The 13,848-nt window shown below is 46.9% G+C and overlaps 1 protein-coding gene across 2 annotated transcripts in view; it reads right to left on the reverse strand.

The window, feature by feature from the left end:
• Nucleotides 1-797: 797 nt before the first annotated feature.
• LOC115094541 overlaps nucleotides 798-13,848 on the reverse strand; it is a 94,415-nt gene continuing 81,364 nt past the window's right edge. For both annotated transcript variants that reach the window (XM_029607694.1, XM_029607695.1), the window contains exons 3-5: nucleotides 3,312-3,575; nucleotides 2,115-2,253; nucleotides 798-954 (exon numbers count right to left, since the gene is read on the reverse strand). In XM_029607694.1, the coding sequence (XP_029463554.1) occupies nucleotides 806-954; nucleotides 2,115-2,253; nucleotides 3,312-3,575 (552 nt within the window). In that variant the 3' untranslated portion in view covers nucleotides 798-805. The remainder of the gene's footprint in view (nucleotides 955-2,114; nucleotides 2,254-3,311; nucleotides 3,576-13,848) is intronic.

Here is a 13,848-nt window from a genome sequence, read left to right on the forward strand (position 1 = left end):
AATACAGATTCTGGCCCAGTGTTAGGACCAAGCCGTATATAGGTTGGAGGAATGAACCATTTGACCGCAGCACCTGTTCCTGCAATGATCATTTCCTGCCTGCACAGGAGCAGCGGACCCCCCCCCCTAGGTTTAATGTGGCATTTTTAGTTTGGGATTGGATGAGATGGATCTGATTTTTTTTCAGTTCCCCTGTCCCTTACACAGTACTGATGGACCCCTTTGTACTAAGCAGGGTCGCAGCTTCTCACCCACACCCAGGGGTCAAGAAAGTGGATATCTGACAATTTTTTTTTTCGGTACATTTTGGCGGTTGGTGACATTTTTTTTTTTTTTCGGTACATTTTGGATATTTCAGTCTGAAGTAACCCAGTGACTTCCAGGAGCAGGCTGGGAGAGTGAAAGATTACCACTCTGAAGTGCCGAAAAGCCGAACATAAATCAAATCAAATCAAAACCAAACAGGAAAGGTGAGGTCTGCAGAGCATACACTTACAGAACAAGCCCTACACTATTCCTCGGGCCCTGAAGGTCTCCCCTTCCCCTTCCCCAAATCAGAGAGTCCATGGGATTTTGCATGGACTAAGCTCTGGCACAGAGTGTGACCCCTGCCTTCCCAGATATTTGTGATATGGTTTCTACATCTGTCTGCCCCTCCTCTACCACCACAGGAAGGACCCTTTTCTCTGAAGAGTTTGCTAGATCTGAGGTTAAATGACAGGCGTAAGGTTGCACCATGAATAGAGAGGACACCTGCAAACTTTCTAACTCATCATGATACACCACTGGTGCCTGAACAACACTGTCACCAAAGCAAGCCAGGACTGGAACCGTAAGAACTTACTTTATGGACGGGCAACTGGTCATCTGAAGGCTTTGTAGGTTTCCATTTCGATCTGCCCTTCCGGCCATCTCTGCGGACCTCCAGAGTCTTCGAGCCCAGGTCAGGCGCAGCTGGGAGAGGGCAAGCAGCAATGACAGAGAATTGGAAATCAGACGAATTCTATGAAAGGTGCAGAACATAACATAACAAGTCCCACCTCCTCTTACCTCCATATACTGAAGTAAAAGCAAGCTCCACCTCTCTTTCCTCCATATACAGAAGTAAATGTAATTCCCGCACTCTTTCCTCCGTATATGGACGTGTAAGAACAAGTCCTGCCTCTTCTTACCTCCATATACAGAAGTAAATGTAATTCCTGCACTCTTTCCTCCATATATGGACATGTAAGAACAAGTCCTGCCTCTTCTTATCTCCATATACGGAAGTAAAAGCAAGCTCTACCTCTCTTTCCTCCATATACAGAAGTAAATGTAATTCCCGCCTTCTCTTTCCTCCATATATGGACATGTAAGAACAAGTCCTGCCTCCCCTTACCTCCATATACGGAAGTAATTTACTTCCGTATATGGAATTACTTACATTTACTTCCGTATATGGAGGTAAGAAGAGGCAGGACTTGTTCTTACATGTCCATATATGGAGGAAAGAGTGCGAGAATTACATTTACTTGTATATGGAGGAAAGAGAAAGCTGAAAGTCAAAGAGGCAGGACGTATGGAGAAGGCGGGATTTACTTCCATATATGGAGGTAATAAGGGGAGGCAGGACTTGTTCTTACACGTCCATATATGGAGGATAGAGAAGGTATGAATTACTTACATTTACTTCCGTATATGGAGGTAAGAGGAGGCAGGACTTTATCTTACACGTCCATATATGGTGGAAAGAGAAGGCAGGAATTAATTAAATTTACTTCCGTATATGGAGGTAAGGGGAGACAGGACGTTCTTACATGTCCATATATGGAGGAAAGAGAAGGCAGGAATTACTTCCGTATTCCCGCCTTCTCTATCCTCCATATATGGACGTGTAAGATAAAGTCCTGCCTCCTCTTACCTCCATATATGGAAGTAAATGTAAGTAATTCTCGCCTTCTCTTTCCTCCATATGTCCTGCCTCTTACAAATTCTCTTTCCTCCATATACAAAAGTAAATGTAATTCCCGCCTTCTCTTTCCTCCATATATGGAAGTTTGCTTGCCCCTTATGACATGGTGTCATGGAGGAAATGTGACCGCCCAGGAAATGTGTAGAAGAGCATTTTACTGTACCTGTGCTGAGCTGCCTGACCTTCATCCACCCCAGCTGGTCCAGCCCTGTTGGGGTACTTTGAGAGAGCGGCAGGGAGTGGCACCGGTCCAGTCTGACAGAGGGAGCCCGCGTCAGGGGATGAGGAGGGCAGGACAAAGGCTGCAAAAGAAAATTTGAAAAAAACCAAGGGAAAGAAATATGAACTGTTTTGCTAGGAGTCAAATGATAAGATCGTGCAAGACCCAGAAGCTCTCATCATGAAACATAACATTTAGTGCGCTGGGCTGATGCTAACTGGAGTCTTTGGAGGTTTCAAGGGACCAACAAAACAGAGGATATTGTAGTACAGGGACCCTCCAGCCCTCAGGGGCTCCTCTGGAAAGGACCAAGGAAGCTGCTACAACCCAGCACGGTTAGGGGACGTTAGGGAACGTCTTCTGAGCTCTGTGCGCGGAGCCTGCAAGGGTTGCTGGGCCAGTGGGGGGCAAAATTTCAAGTCTGTTTGCCTGCAGCTACTTAAATCTGACAAGTCATGTATTCTGGCCACTGGCAGGTAGCCAGGCAGCTCTTGATGGTTGGTGAATGCCCTGCGTATTACAGAGTGAGATCACGGAGGACGGGGGGGGGGGGGGGGGGCTCGGGCTGAAAAGAAAGATTTTCAGCAGGGGCCTCGGAGGCGCCCGGTGAGAGGTACCCACGGCGTGCCGGAGCAGGAAAGCCTGGGCGAGTCAATGCCGATGAGCACGCCGGGTCTGCAGCACTAGGAAAGCTATGGCATGGCCTCCATTTATAGCCACATGGCATCTGTGCAGAAGAATTATATCTGAAAGGTGGACATCAGAAACATTGGCTCTTGAAATTGGTTTATTAGAGTGAAGGATTTCTAGGATGCATTTTGTTATCTTTATAGCGCGATAGGATTGTTTTGTTTTGTTTTTTCATTTTAACTTTGGGTGTTGTGTTTCTTTCCTGTCCCCTGCTTTTATTTTCCTAATGCTTTTTTGTGCTATTTTACCTCACTTTGAGTTTGAAGAAAGGTGGGTAAAAAAAAAAACTGAATACATAAATAATATTCACAGTAGAATGCTACATTATGGGATAAATGTGTAATTAATACATAGGGAGTAATTATGCATGTGGAATATTTCCCATGGTATTTAGCCCTCTTTCCTCAAAGGCACAAAGCCGCCGAGGGAGGGAGAAGCCAGGCTACTTACATTAGGAGAGTCTGCGGCAGAGTCGTCCGCCTCTGACAAGGGCTGGCAGGACCGTCGCCTGCTGCTGCTGCTCCCCTGATGTGTCCTAGATTCAGAGGAAGCACTGTCCCCGTCGGGCAACTCTGCCGTGCTTTCCTCCTCAGAGGACAAGCTCTCTGCAAGGACAGGACCCTGCCCAGAGGGATCATCGGCCGCTGGATCCGATCCTTTCCTCTCCCAGGGGACGCTCAGTCTCTCGTTCATCCACTGTTCTTTCCCTTGGCCCTAGGAGCAGGAGGTGAGATTCTTCTTAGTACATCTTAACATTTCAGATAGTCTCGATCTTTCAGCTCAACTAGGACCCGTCCTCTGCTGAGCTACGGTGTCCCCCCGAGCCTTCATTGACAGCCACCCAAGGATTTTCCCACACCATTTAGCGCCAGTACAGTGTGCACATATAACGCAAATAAAAGTAAGTGTTGAAGAGGAAAGGAGGCGGCTCCGGAAAGACAAAATCGTTTAAGCAAATCACAACACATAAACAAAGCAGTCTGTGCAGAAAGCGTTGTGAGACGTTTGCCCCAAAAATTGTGAAATTGGAAAACATGGCAGGGCAGGAGGTCCCCCAGCGCTTCCTCGTGCAAATATTTCCCTGCACAGTGCTTTCTGTAATTGCAGAAAATTAAAGCCTGGTGCCAAAATGCTGCATCAAAACTGCACTGCCAAACAGAGCCAGCGTTTTGCACTGTTTTTGCCTGGCTCGTAGTTTCCTCCTGTGGTTAACGTGCAATTACCACGGGCGGGAGTGCGGTTAAAAGGTTCAGTATGCAAAAAAAAAAAAAAAAAATTTGCAAGATCCTGGGGTGGGGAAAGGGGGAAGACACGAATGTGCACCAGCAAAAGGAGGGACCTTGGGGCGATTGTGTCCTAATGATCTACAGTGTGAGGAGATGGTGGCAAGAGCCAGGGGGATGCTGGGATGCAAAGGCAGAGGCACAAGTAGAAAAAAAAAAAAAAAGGAGAGGAGAGGAGGGCCTCACCTGGACTACTGGGCCCCAGTGCTGGCTCTGACTGAGCTGGAAAGTACAAAAGGAGCAGGAGCAAGCTGCTGGATCAAAAAAAATGTCTTCACGGCAAAGGCCAGGGGAAGGGGAGGTGGAAGAGCGAGAAACAGTACCTGGATTCAAGAAATCCTGGGATATGCACAGAGGATCTTTAGACTTATTTATAGACGTTTGATATTCCGCTTTCTTCCATGCGTGGCCTAAAGGCTGATTTTAGAACATGGGTTTCTCTGCGAGTTACAGTACATTGGTAAAGTACAGTTAAATGGGACTGAAAAGAGGCTGTACACATTTACAGATGAGTTTTAATTTAGAATAAGACTTCAGCAAACTCCTTTTAAAATACTGAAATCACATATTAAAAAAAAAAAACAGTGCATCTGGCTTTAGAGTGACTGCATCTAAGGGAAGCCCAATACGACTAGGCAGGAAGACCACAGCCAATGCACACATTCACCAAAATACTTGACTTTGAAATACAAACACCTTTTATAGTGGTACGTCACTTAACCTTCGATATTTTCTTGCTGTTCGGAGCATACTTGCATGCTATTCCGAGTACTGTACCTTGTGGATTGGATGTCTTGAACAAGTAGATGTGAATCGGTTATTTACACTTTCGAATAATAGAAGGACTAGGGGGCATTCCATGAAGTTAGCAAGTAGCACATTTAAGACTAATCGGAGAAAATTCTTTTTCACTCCACGCACAATTAAGCTCTGGAATTTGTTGCCAGAGGATGTGGTTAGTGCTGTTAGTGTAGCTGGGTTCAAAAAAGGTTTGGATAAGGTCTTGGAGGAGAAGTCCATTAAGTGCTATTAATCAAGTTTAGTTAGGGAATAGCCACTGCTATTAATTGCATCAGTAGCATGGGATCTTCTTAGTGTTTGGGTACTTGCCAGGTTCTTATGGCCTGGATTGGCCTCTGTTGGAAACAGGATGCTGGGCTTGATGGACCCTTGGTCTGACCCAGCATGGCAACTTCTTATGTTCTTATGATGTGCACTTTTTCCGTGGCACCGCAGAATGGAACGTGGCAGGAGAAACAATGCAACCTGCTGGACCGGGAGAGTTCTAATCCAGGAGGGTATTCAGAAGCAAAGCAGCTTCCTAGGTTGAATGTAAAACATGTCTGCTGTACTTAAAAAGGGTAGCTGAAGGGCTTCGGCCGGTGACTTCAGGTCCCGTCCTGTTCACAAGCACGCTGTGCCTTTGGAGTACGGCACGCTTTGAACGTGTGCAGAACCCGCGATACCAGATGGCACATCTGAATTCTTGCATTACTCTTCGTGCAGGTGGAAATCCAGAATGGAATATACATCGCTATGCTTTCTACATCAAGGGGTGGAAAGGGGGTGCCTCTGTCTGACGGGGCAGACCATTCTTTTTCCTTGCATCTGACAATGTTCCCCCGCTGTTATGCAGATGACATTCAGCTGTTATAGCCCAAGTAGATGTTGATATCATTATTGCGGTTAATTAGGAACTGGAGGCCACCAGTCTGTGACTGAAAGAAAATAAACTTGGCCTTATAATGTCTAGGACGGGAATCCTATGGGTAATGAAATCTTCACTTTTATCAGGTGATGTGGTGTTAACTCCGTCTGGGGTTTGGGCTGTGGTATTTGATTCACAGTTGAGTTTGGAGCCCTCACAGAAATTTCTAGGGTTTTTTTTTTTCTTTTTGCGTTCACTTTGGCACATTTGTTCCTCTTTATCCGAGGAAGATTTAGCATTGCTAGCCCAAGCCTTTATTTTAACGCACTTGGATTACTGGAATTGTTTACTGCCGTAACGTCTGGCAAAATCTGTTCGTAAGATTCAAACAGTGCAAAGAAGTGAGGGAAAGTCAGAGATCAACTGGGGTCTGGTGCACTATGCCAGGAATGATGGGCCCGGCGGTCCTCATCTGCCCTGGTGCTCTAGATTTCTATAATCCAGTTTCACCGATTGCTGGAAAAGCTAAATACAACCCTGTAAGCTTACCAAGGACCAGCAGAGGGCGCTAAGGTCTTTCAGTGAAACGTCAATTCCACATACGTCTTTGGAGCTCAACGCAAAAAAGCTTTACGTTAAAACTAGGCACTGCAATTCAGCGTACGATCTCCTAATGCACAAGCTAAGTTTTTTTTTGGTTTGTTTTGTTGGTTTTTTTTAACTCCCAATGTAGTAAGCTAATGGCTAATTAGCCTACTACATTAGGAGTTAAAAGATGCGCACAAACCAGAAAACGTGCGCATTGAAAAACAAGTGTATGTGCAGAAAGCATGGTTTATGTGCACAAATCACGCTTTCCACCCATACAGCATTTTTGTGGGTATAAATCATAATTTACGCATGGAAAACATGTTTGGGGGTTTTTTTGCACGAAGCATGTTTTCTGTGCATAAAATCCCAACTAGAGGTACCAGTACCAGAACTCCAGCTTCTATCATAGACTAATGCCAGCCCTGGAAACTTTAATTCACCATGGACTAGGAGTTAATTTTCTAGCACTAAGTGGTAGATATTAAAAAAATAAAATAAAATAGTGTGAGTGAGTTAGTGGGATAAGACCTCTCTGGCTAACTTACATAGGATATTCAGCAGCACGGCTATGCTTCTGAATATCCCCAAATAAGTCACTAGTTATCCCGGATAAATCTTATTGAGCGGGTTCACTGGATAAGTAAAAATGCCCATGTCCCCCACCGGGTAAGCACTTATCCAGATAAGTGGTCAGATATTCAGTCACCACCATTGGGCTGGCTAAGTCCTTACTTATCTGACTTAAGTGCTGCTGAATATCGAGCCCCTAAGAAAGCAGGAGGTACAGCCAGCGCCCCGCTCTGCACGGGGGAGTAATACCTAAAGCCATCGTTAGCATGGGATGTCCATGCCAGGGGGGCAATAAAAGTGTTGAGAGCTCTCTTTTCTAACGCGCGCCCCCGGGCCACCTCTCCTGGGTGCGTGATGCAATGTTTAAACGAGGGGGTCGCGCTGCCAAGGAGGCGCTAGGGTCGACTGCATGCCCCCCTAGTTACCTGCTTGGCAGCGGGCGCCCGGGAGAGGTCGGCTGCCCACAGGTCAGGGAGGCAGACGCTCGGTTTTACGAGCTCCCATCTTCCTAACCGGGCACGGTAATTTTCCGCGTTTTCTGTACAACTTTTTGGGCTGCTCAGAAATTAACGCCCGCACTGGGCAAGGAGTTAATTTCTGAGCGTAAAAAATGTGCGGGTCCGGCGCACGTTTTTTGGTTTGTTTTTTTTGCAGGTGGGGTGAATAACTAACAGCCTCACCGACACGCATTGGCGTGTGCTGAGCGCCATCAGTTTTGCGGCACATCGGTCGCGCATCGCGGACGCACTAATCCCCTTATAGCACAAGGGGCTGAGGACGCGCGTCCAAAACGCACGCCTAACCGGGGATTAAACAGCGCGCTCGGCTGAGCGCACTCCTTTGCATCGGCCCCACAATACTGAGCACACATTTCTTTTGTGCACAAATTTCCTTGCTGCATTGGCAGTAGAGTTTGCACATGGAAAAACATTTGTACAACCGAGGGTTAATCTATGTGTTGTGCTGCGCACAACCTTTTTGCATCGGCCAGTTTGCTTGGGCCATGAAACGAACACTCAGGGCAGCACCTGAGCGACTGGGAGAAAGCGATCCCCTTACAGTGAGGAAGAGCCTCAAATAACCTCACCCCAAGCATCCCTCAACCAGCAGCGACCTTGTTTTGTTTTGGTTTTTTTTAATTTAATTTAATTTATATTACACCATTCAGCCACATGAATTGGGTTACAATCAGGTTACAGTCCCTATCCACAAAAAGCTCACAATCCAAGGGCCCGATTTACTAAGCATTTTTCCCCATAGAGAGAAAAAAAATGGGAGAAAAATCAGTCCCTAAGTTTGTACTTGAGGCAATGCAGAGTGAAGTGACTTGCGTAAAGGTCTGGCAGTGGGATTTGAACCCCTGGTTACTCTGGTTTGCAGCCACCTGCTCTCACCACTAGGCCACTCCTCCTTCCACCTGCACAAACTCAGTCTCCCAGCATTTGCAGGAGACTGCCAGGTCACCTGCCTTTCCCTGGGGTTCTCGGACTAGATTTCTGCAGCTGTGCCGTCTGGCTGCCACGAGGCAGGGGCCACACACAACGCCCACGGCTGCTCCCTCCGCCTTTCCCACCCACGCTTCCCGACTCTTAAGGTCGAGAGCCGCAGGGCGAGGCGGCAGAAGCCGCTGCAGGGACACTGACTGCACCCTGGCCCTACCTCCGGTTTGTGGCACGGGCAGAGGCCAGGGAGAGGAAGACTAAGCAGGGAGGGGTGCAAAAAAATAAAAAAAGCAGGCTAGAAGAGAAATAAAGAGAAGGGGGTAAGGTAGAAGATGAAAGAGAGGTGAGAGAGTGCAAAGGAAGAGAAGAGTAAGACAGCAAGAGAGGTGGAAAGATGAGAGTAGATGAGAGACAGAGGAAAGACAGCAGCAGACACGGAAGCAGTATTTTGTGGGGGGGGGGGGGGGAGGGGGGAGGTGCCCCTGTGTTGTCATTGTGGCACACTTTGTTGTCCCAACCCCAAAATTAAAAGTAGAAATAAAAACAGCAGGAAACGTAACACTGTCAGTAATTGTACTCGTTTATAAGATCAATAATTACAGTTATTAAAATGAATTTTCAATTAGAGTGGATTAAAATGTCAGAAGGCGGTCAATAGATTTAAAAAAAAAAAAAAAAAAGCCCCTGCTGAAGATGCTTCATCCTCCAGGAAAAACCTGAGGCCGACGAACTGACCAACAGGACGGACAGCGGGGAGAGGGGCGAAGAGGCCGTGACGACGGGAAGGGAGAGAGGGTGGCGAGAGGAGACGCGCAGAAGTTGAAAAATAAAACGAGAAGGAGACATAGGAAAGGAATCCGGAGAAAACCGATGAGATGTGAACCGACCAAGAACAGCACGAAGAGGGAAAAAAAACTGCCCCGAAAAGGAGGAAGGGAAACCGCTTTCAATCCTGGCACTGCCGAGCATCTTTTGAAAATACTAAATGATTTCAGAAACGATTAGTCTTTTTTAGGCATCTAAAATTGTGTGCACTAATTATTGAATGGTGGCGCTCTCCTTGCTGGCTCCGTGCCCTGGACCTGAGCACCAAACCCCATTTATATTATGGTTTTGTTTTATTTTCATTTGACGTGGGGAAGGGGGGGGTGTCACTTGCTTTATTTACGCCCCTGCTGCATTCCTCCTCTTGCTCCCCTCCTAGTGCGCGCTTTTCTTGAGGTTTTACGCGGGTAGCCGTGGGGTTCACCTTCCGTATCTGCCTGACAGCGCGCACGCGCAGGGCGTCGTAACGTGCGTTTAACCACGTAGAAAGGAGGCGTTCCGGGGGGAAGCTGGGGGGGGGGCGTATTTTGGGGGCATTTGGAAACTACAAGGCTAATTTGTATAACCACGCGAGTAGGACTGAAGTGCGTGAGCGGACGTGTGCGCGCGATTCTGATGCGAGAATCAGGGCAGGTTTACGGGCAGGTGCAAACGCGTGCACCTACTTTTACGCGTGGACTTCTGAAAACCGACATTATGTGCGGAAACGGTTTCTCCACCCCTCTTTTTCTCCACCCCTCTTTTTTTTTTTTTTGCGCCTTAAAAAACATGCACAGGACACGCGTGCACCTTTTCACATACAAGCCCGACCTCAGGCAATTTTCAAAAGCCCGCTTAAACGTGTAAAACCTTTTGAAAATTCACAGCCCTTTGTACGTAGATTTAACTTTCGAAAAAGGTACACACCACCGACACGTGTACCTCTGACCATTCTTTCATAATGCGCAAGGATTCGTGCATTGACAGGCCGACATTCAAACACAATGTACGTGGCATCTTCTGGCTGAATGCCACGCTTGTTGTGGGCAGGCTTAGGATGTGCGAGCTTGGCACTTATTGAAAAATCTAAGCTACAGCATCTAAAAAGTACAGCAAACCTGAAAATCAGGTTCTGCTGTTACAATTGCACCTTCTGCGTCTGATGTCCTCCTGGCTCAGTGCACAGGACAAACTAAGGTCTTCTACGAGGTGGACTATTCTAGCCGAAGAAAATCAAGGCTTCTTCTCTCTGCCTCAGCAGTTCCCAGCACTGTCACTCTGCCAGTGAAATCCGGCTTCCTCCCCCTTGATCTCAAGGGGGGCTAATGACAGGGACAAGTCTATTCAAAGTCTTGCTCAGGTTTACGGTAAGGAAGAATTATACGATACTCTGGGAGTAAGATGGATATAAAAAAAAAAAAAAAACCCCACACCCGACTGACATCCCAATGGGAAGACACTCCAATACACTCTCATGAGTGTATTGGAGAAAAAGATCTTATTCTGGTGGTTTATCACCCACACACAGACTTCAGAAGGTCTTCCCTGGGGCTCCGGGCGAACACTGGTGGAATCAGAAAGCTCAGGATGATGGGGGATCCATGTCCATGGGTCCTGTCCCGTTCTCAAAAAGTACCGGAAGGAGGCATGTGGAGCTCTTAAAGAAACAATTTTGTGCGATAAATAACATGGCAATCCCCGAAATATCATTTCTATCTCTAAAACGTCTAAAATGGTGACATTTGCTGGTTGCCGCTAAATGCAAGACTGAATCACATTGGAAGAAATCTTCTGTTTTTGTTTAGTTGGGGACAGCATAGAATTTACTGAGTTCTTGGTTCTTTTTACTTTCTTATCTCATTTTTCTTGTCCCTTCTGGGTTTTGGCAGAATGGATAGGAGGGTTGGGCGGTGGGAGTATGTTCTTTGGGTATCGATCAGTGCTGTTTACTTACTGCTATGTTTGTCACTGATGGATGGTCAACTAAGGACAAATATCTTGAGTTCGTTGCTAAACTCTTGGAGCTACTTGGGGAGAAGATCCAGGCTGGTAGGGTCTTTTTCCCTTTGTGTTAATCTTGTACATTCTTTCCATTTAATTTACTAAAAAGATTTCATTTTGGGTAAGGAGTTGAAATGTATATCTTGGAATGTTTGTGGCATAAACGATATAAACTGTTATAGGCCATGAACCATATATGCATGTGGATATTGCAATGCTGCATGTTATAGATTCTGAGCATGATAAATTGAAGAAAAATTGGGTGGGCAATGTTTTCTATGCCTCTGCTACCTCCTACAGAGCAGGGGTGGCTATTCTCTTACATAAGTCCTTACGTTTTCATCTTCTTAAAATGATCAAAGATGATGATGGCAGATACATTTTTGCGGAAGGTTTATTATTTGGGAAGACATTTTTACTGGGAAGTGTTTATGCCCCAAATAACTATTCCAAAAAGTTTTTTGCTAAAATTATTGATATTGTTTCTAAGTATTCTCATGTTCTGATTCTGCTGAGGGGAGATTTCAATGTGGTAGCTAATTCTTCCACAGATATCATTGGGAGATGATGTAACCCAAGAAAGGCAAATTGGACTTCGTGAATAAACATTTATCCAATTTGGCAAATAGGTGGTTTTCGCGAAGCCGTTGGAGAACAGTGCGGACATCGGCCCGATGGGAATCCAGGTCCTTTGAGAAGATAAGAACATCATCCAGATACGCGACGACTTTAGTGTATAAGGTCGTGAACGATCTCGTTGATCATCTGTTGAAATACTGTGGGGGCATTGCAGAGTCTGAAAGGCATGACGAGGTATTCATAATGCTGTCTCTCATGTTAAATGCTGTTCTCCAAACATCCTCTGGGCGAATACGGACTAAATTGTAGGCACCCTGCAGGTCCAGCTTGGTAAAGATAGTGGCGCCCTGAAAGCAGTCAAACAATTCGGAGATCAAGGGTGATGGGTATCTGTCCTCACGGGTGATTGCATTTAGGCCTCGGTAATCGATACAAGGTCTTAATGACCCATGCTTCTTCTTGACGAATAAAAAACCTGCTCCTGCAGGCGAGGTGGGCGGTTGGATAAACCCCTTAGCTAGGTTTTCCTGGATGCATTCGGTCATGGCTTGGATTTCAGGCAGAGACAAAGGATAAGTTCTACCCCTGGGAGGGGTAGTAGCCAGTAGCAGATCAATTGGACAATCAAACTTATGCAGGGGCGAAAGGATGTCTGCTTTCTGCTTAGAAAAGACGTCCTTGAAGTCCTGTTAGGGAGACAGAAGACCAGAAACGGCTACGGCAAGGGGAACTGCAGTTGAAGGCTCCACCTTCTTCAAGCATTGTTGGCAACAAGTAGAATTCCATTCGGTGAGCTGCAGAGCTCCCCAGTCAAACTGGGGGGAGTGGTGCTAGAGCCATGGCAACCCCAAGACTATAGGATGAATGGATTTCTCCAACACAAGATGTTCAATCTCTTCCTCATGGACAGCGCCAGTGAATAGCTGAACAGGTGCTGTTGTCTGGGAGATCCGCCCAGGTGGCGATCCACAGAGAGACTTCAATGGTATGAGTAGGTATGCCTAAAAGGTGTACCAGGCCCTTTCAAGATAAAACTCCCACCTGCTCCAGCCATGGTTGGGAAAGAATGGGCGTCCCAGGTTAACGTAACTAGTAATGATAATTGAGGGGCCGGAGTAGAAGTGCCCAAGCTCAGGACCCCAACCAATTTAGGCCCAGGAGTTTCCCAGACGGACAGAACAAGTCTGAAGGCGGAGGCCGGAAGCCCCGCAGTACAGGCACAAGCTGGAGTCCCTCCGTCAGAGACATTCCTCCTGAGTAAGGCGCCCACGACCCAGCTGCATAGGTTCCTCTGACTTGATGGTAGATTGAGTCCCACTACTAGTGGGCTTTGTGGAAGGAGGAGAGTGGGATAGGTCCACAGCAACGCGTCGGGGTGTCCGAACTTCACGGTGACATTCCTGGAAGTGGTGATTTATCCTGCCTGTCAAGTCGATTAAATCCTCTAGAGAGGACAGAACTTCTCAGGCTGCAAGTTCGTCTTTCAATTGGGATGAAAGACCATCCAAGTAAATGGCTCGAAGACAATCCTCTTGCCACGCCAATTCAGTGGCTAGAGTCCAAAACTCATTGGTGGAGTCGTTGAGGGGTCTCTGACCATGTCGTAAGCGTAAGAGATGGGTACTGGCCATAGCCTGCCTGCTGGGATCATCAAAGGTCCGACGGAAGATCGTCACAAAGCATGACAATTTTTGTAGAAGAGAGTCCAAATGCTCCAATAAGGGAGAGGCCCACGCCAAAGCCATGCCTTTCGAACGAGAAAGAATAAAGGTCACCTTTGACAGTTCATCCTGGAAAATGGAAAGCTGCAGAGCAAACTGCATATAACACTGGTTAATAAACCCTCTGCAGAGATGAGGGTCCGTGTTAAAATGGGATGGAGCGGGTAGGGCCAGCAAAGCCCTGGTGGGTGAGGCTGTGGGAGGTGGGCTGACTAGTGCAGACATCGGAGCTGTGGCACTTGCATGAGTATCCAGCCGAGTGTGGAGACGTTTGACAGAAGAGGCCAATGCCTCTAGGAACCACTGCTGTTCTTGTAGAATGGCCTGGAGGGCAGAAGACTCTGCTGA

The sequence above is a fragment of the Rhinatrema bivittatum genome, chromosome 6 (genome assembly GCF_901001135.1).
Source record: "Rhinatrema bivittatum chromosome 6, aRhiBiv1.1, whole genome shotgun sequence".
Taxonomy (NCBI): domain Eukaryota; kingdom Metazoa; phylum Chordata; class Amphibia; order Gymnophiona; family Rhinatrematidae; genus Rhinatrema; species Rhinatrema bivittatum.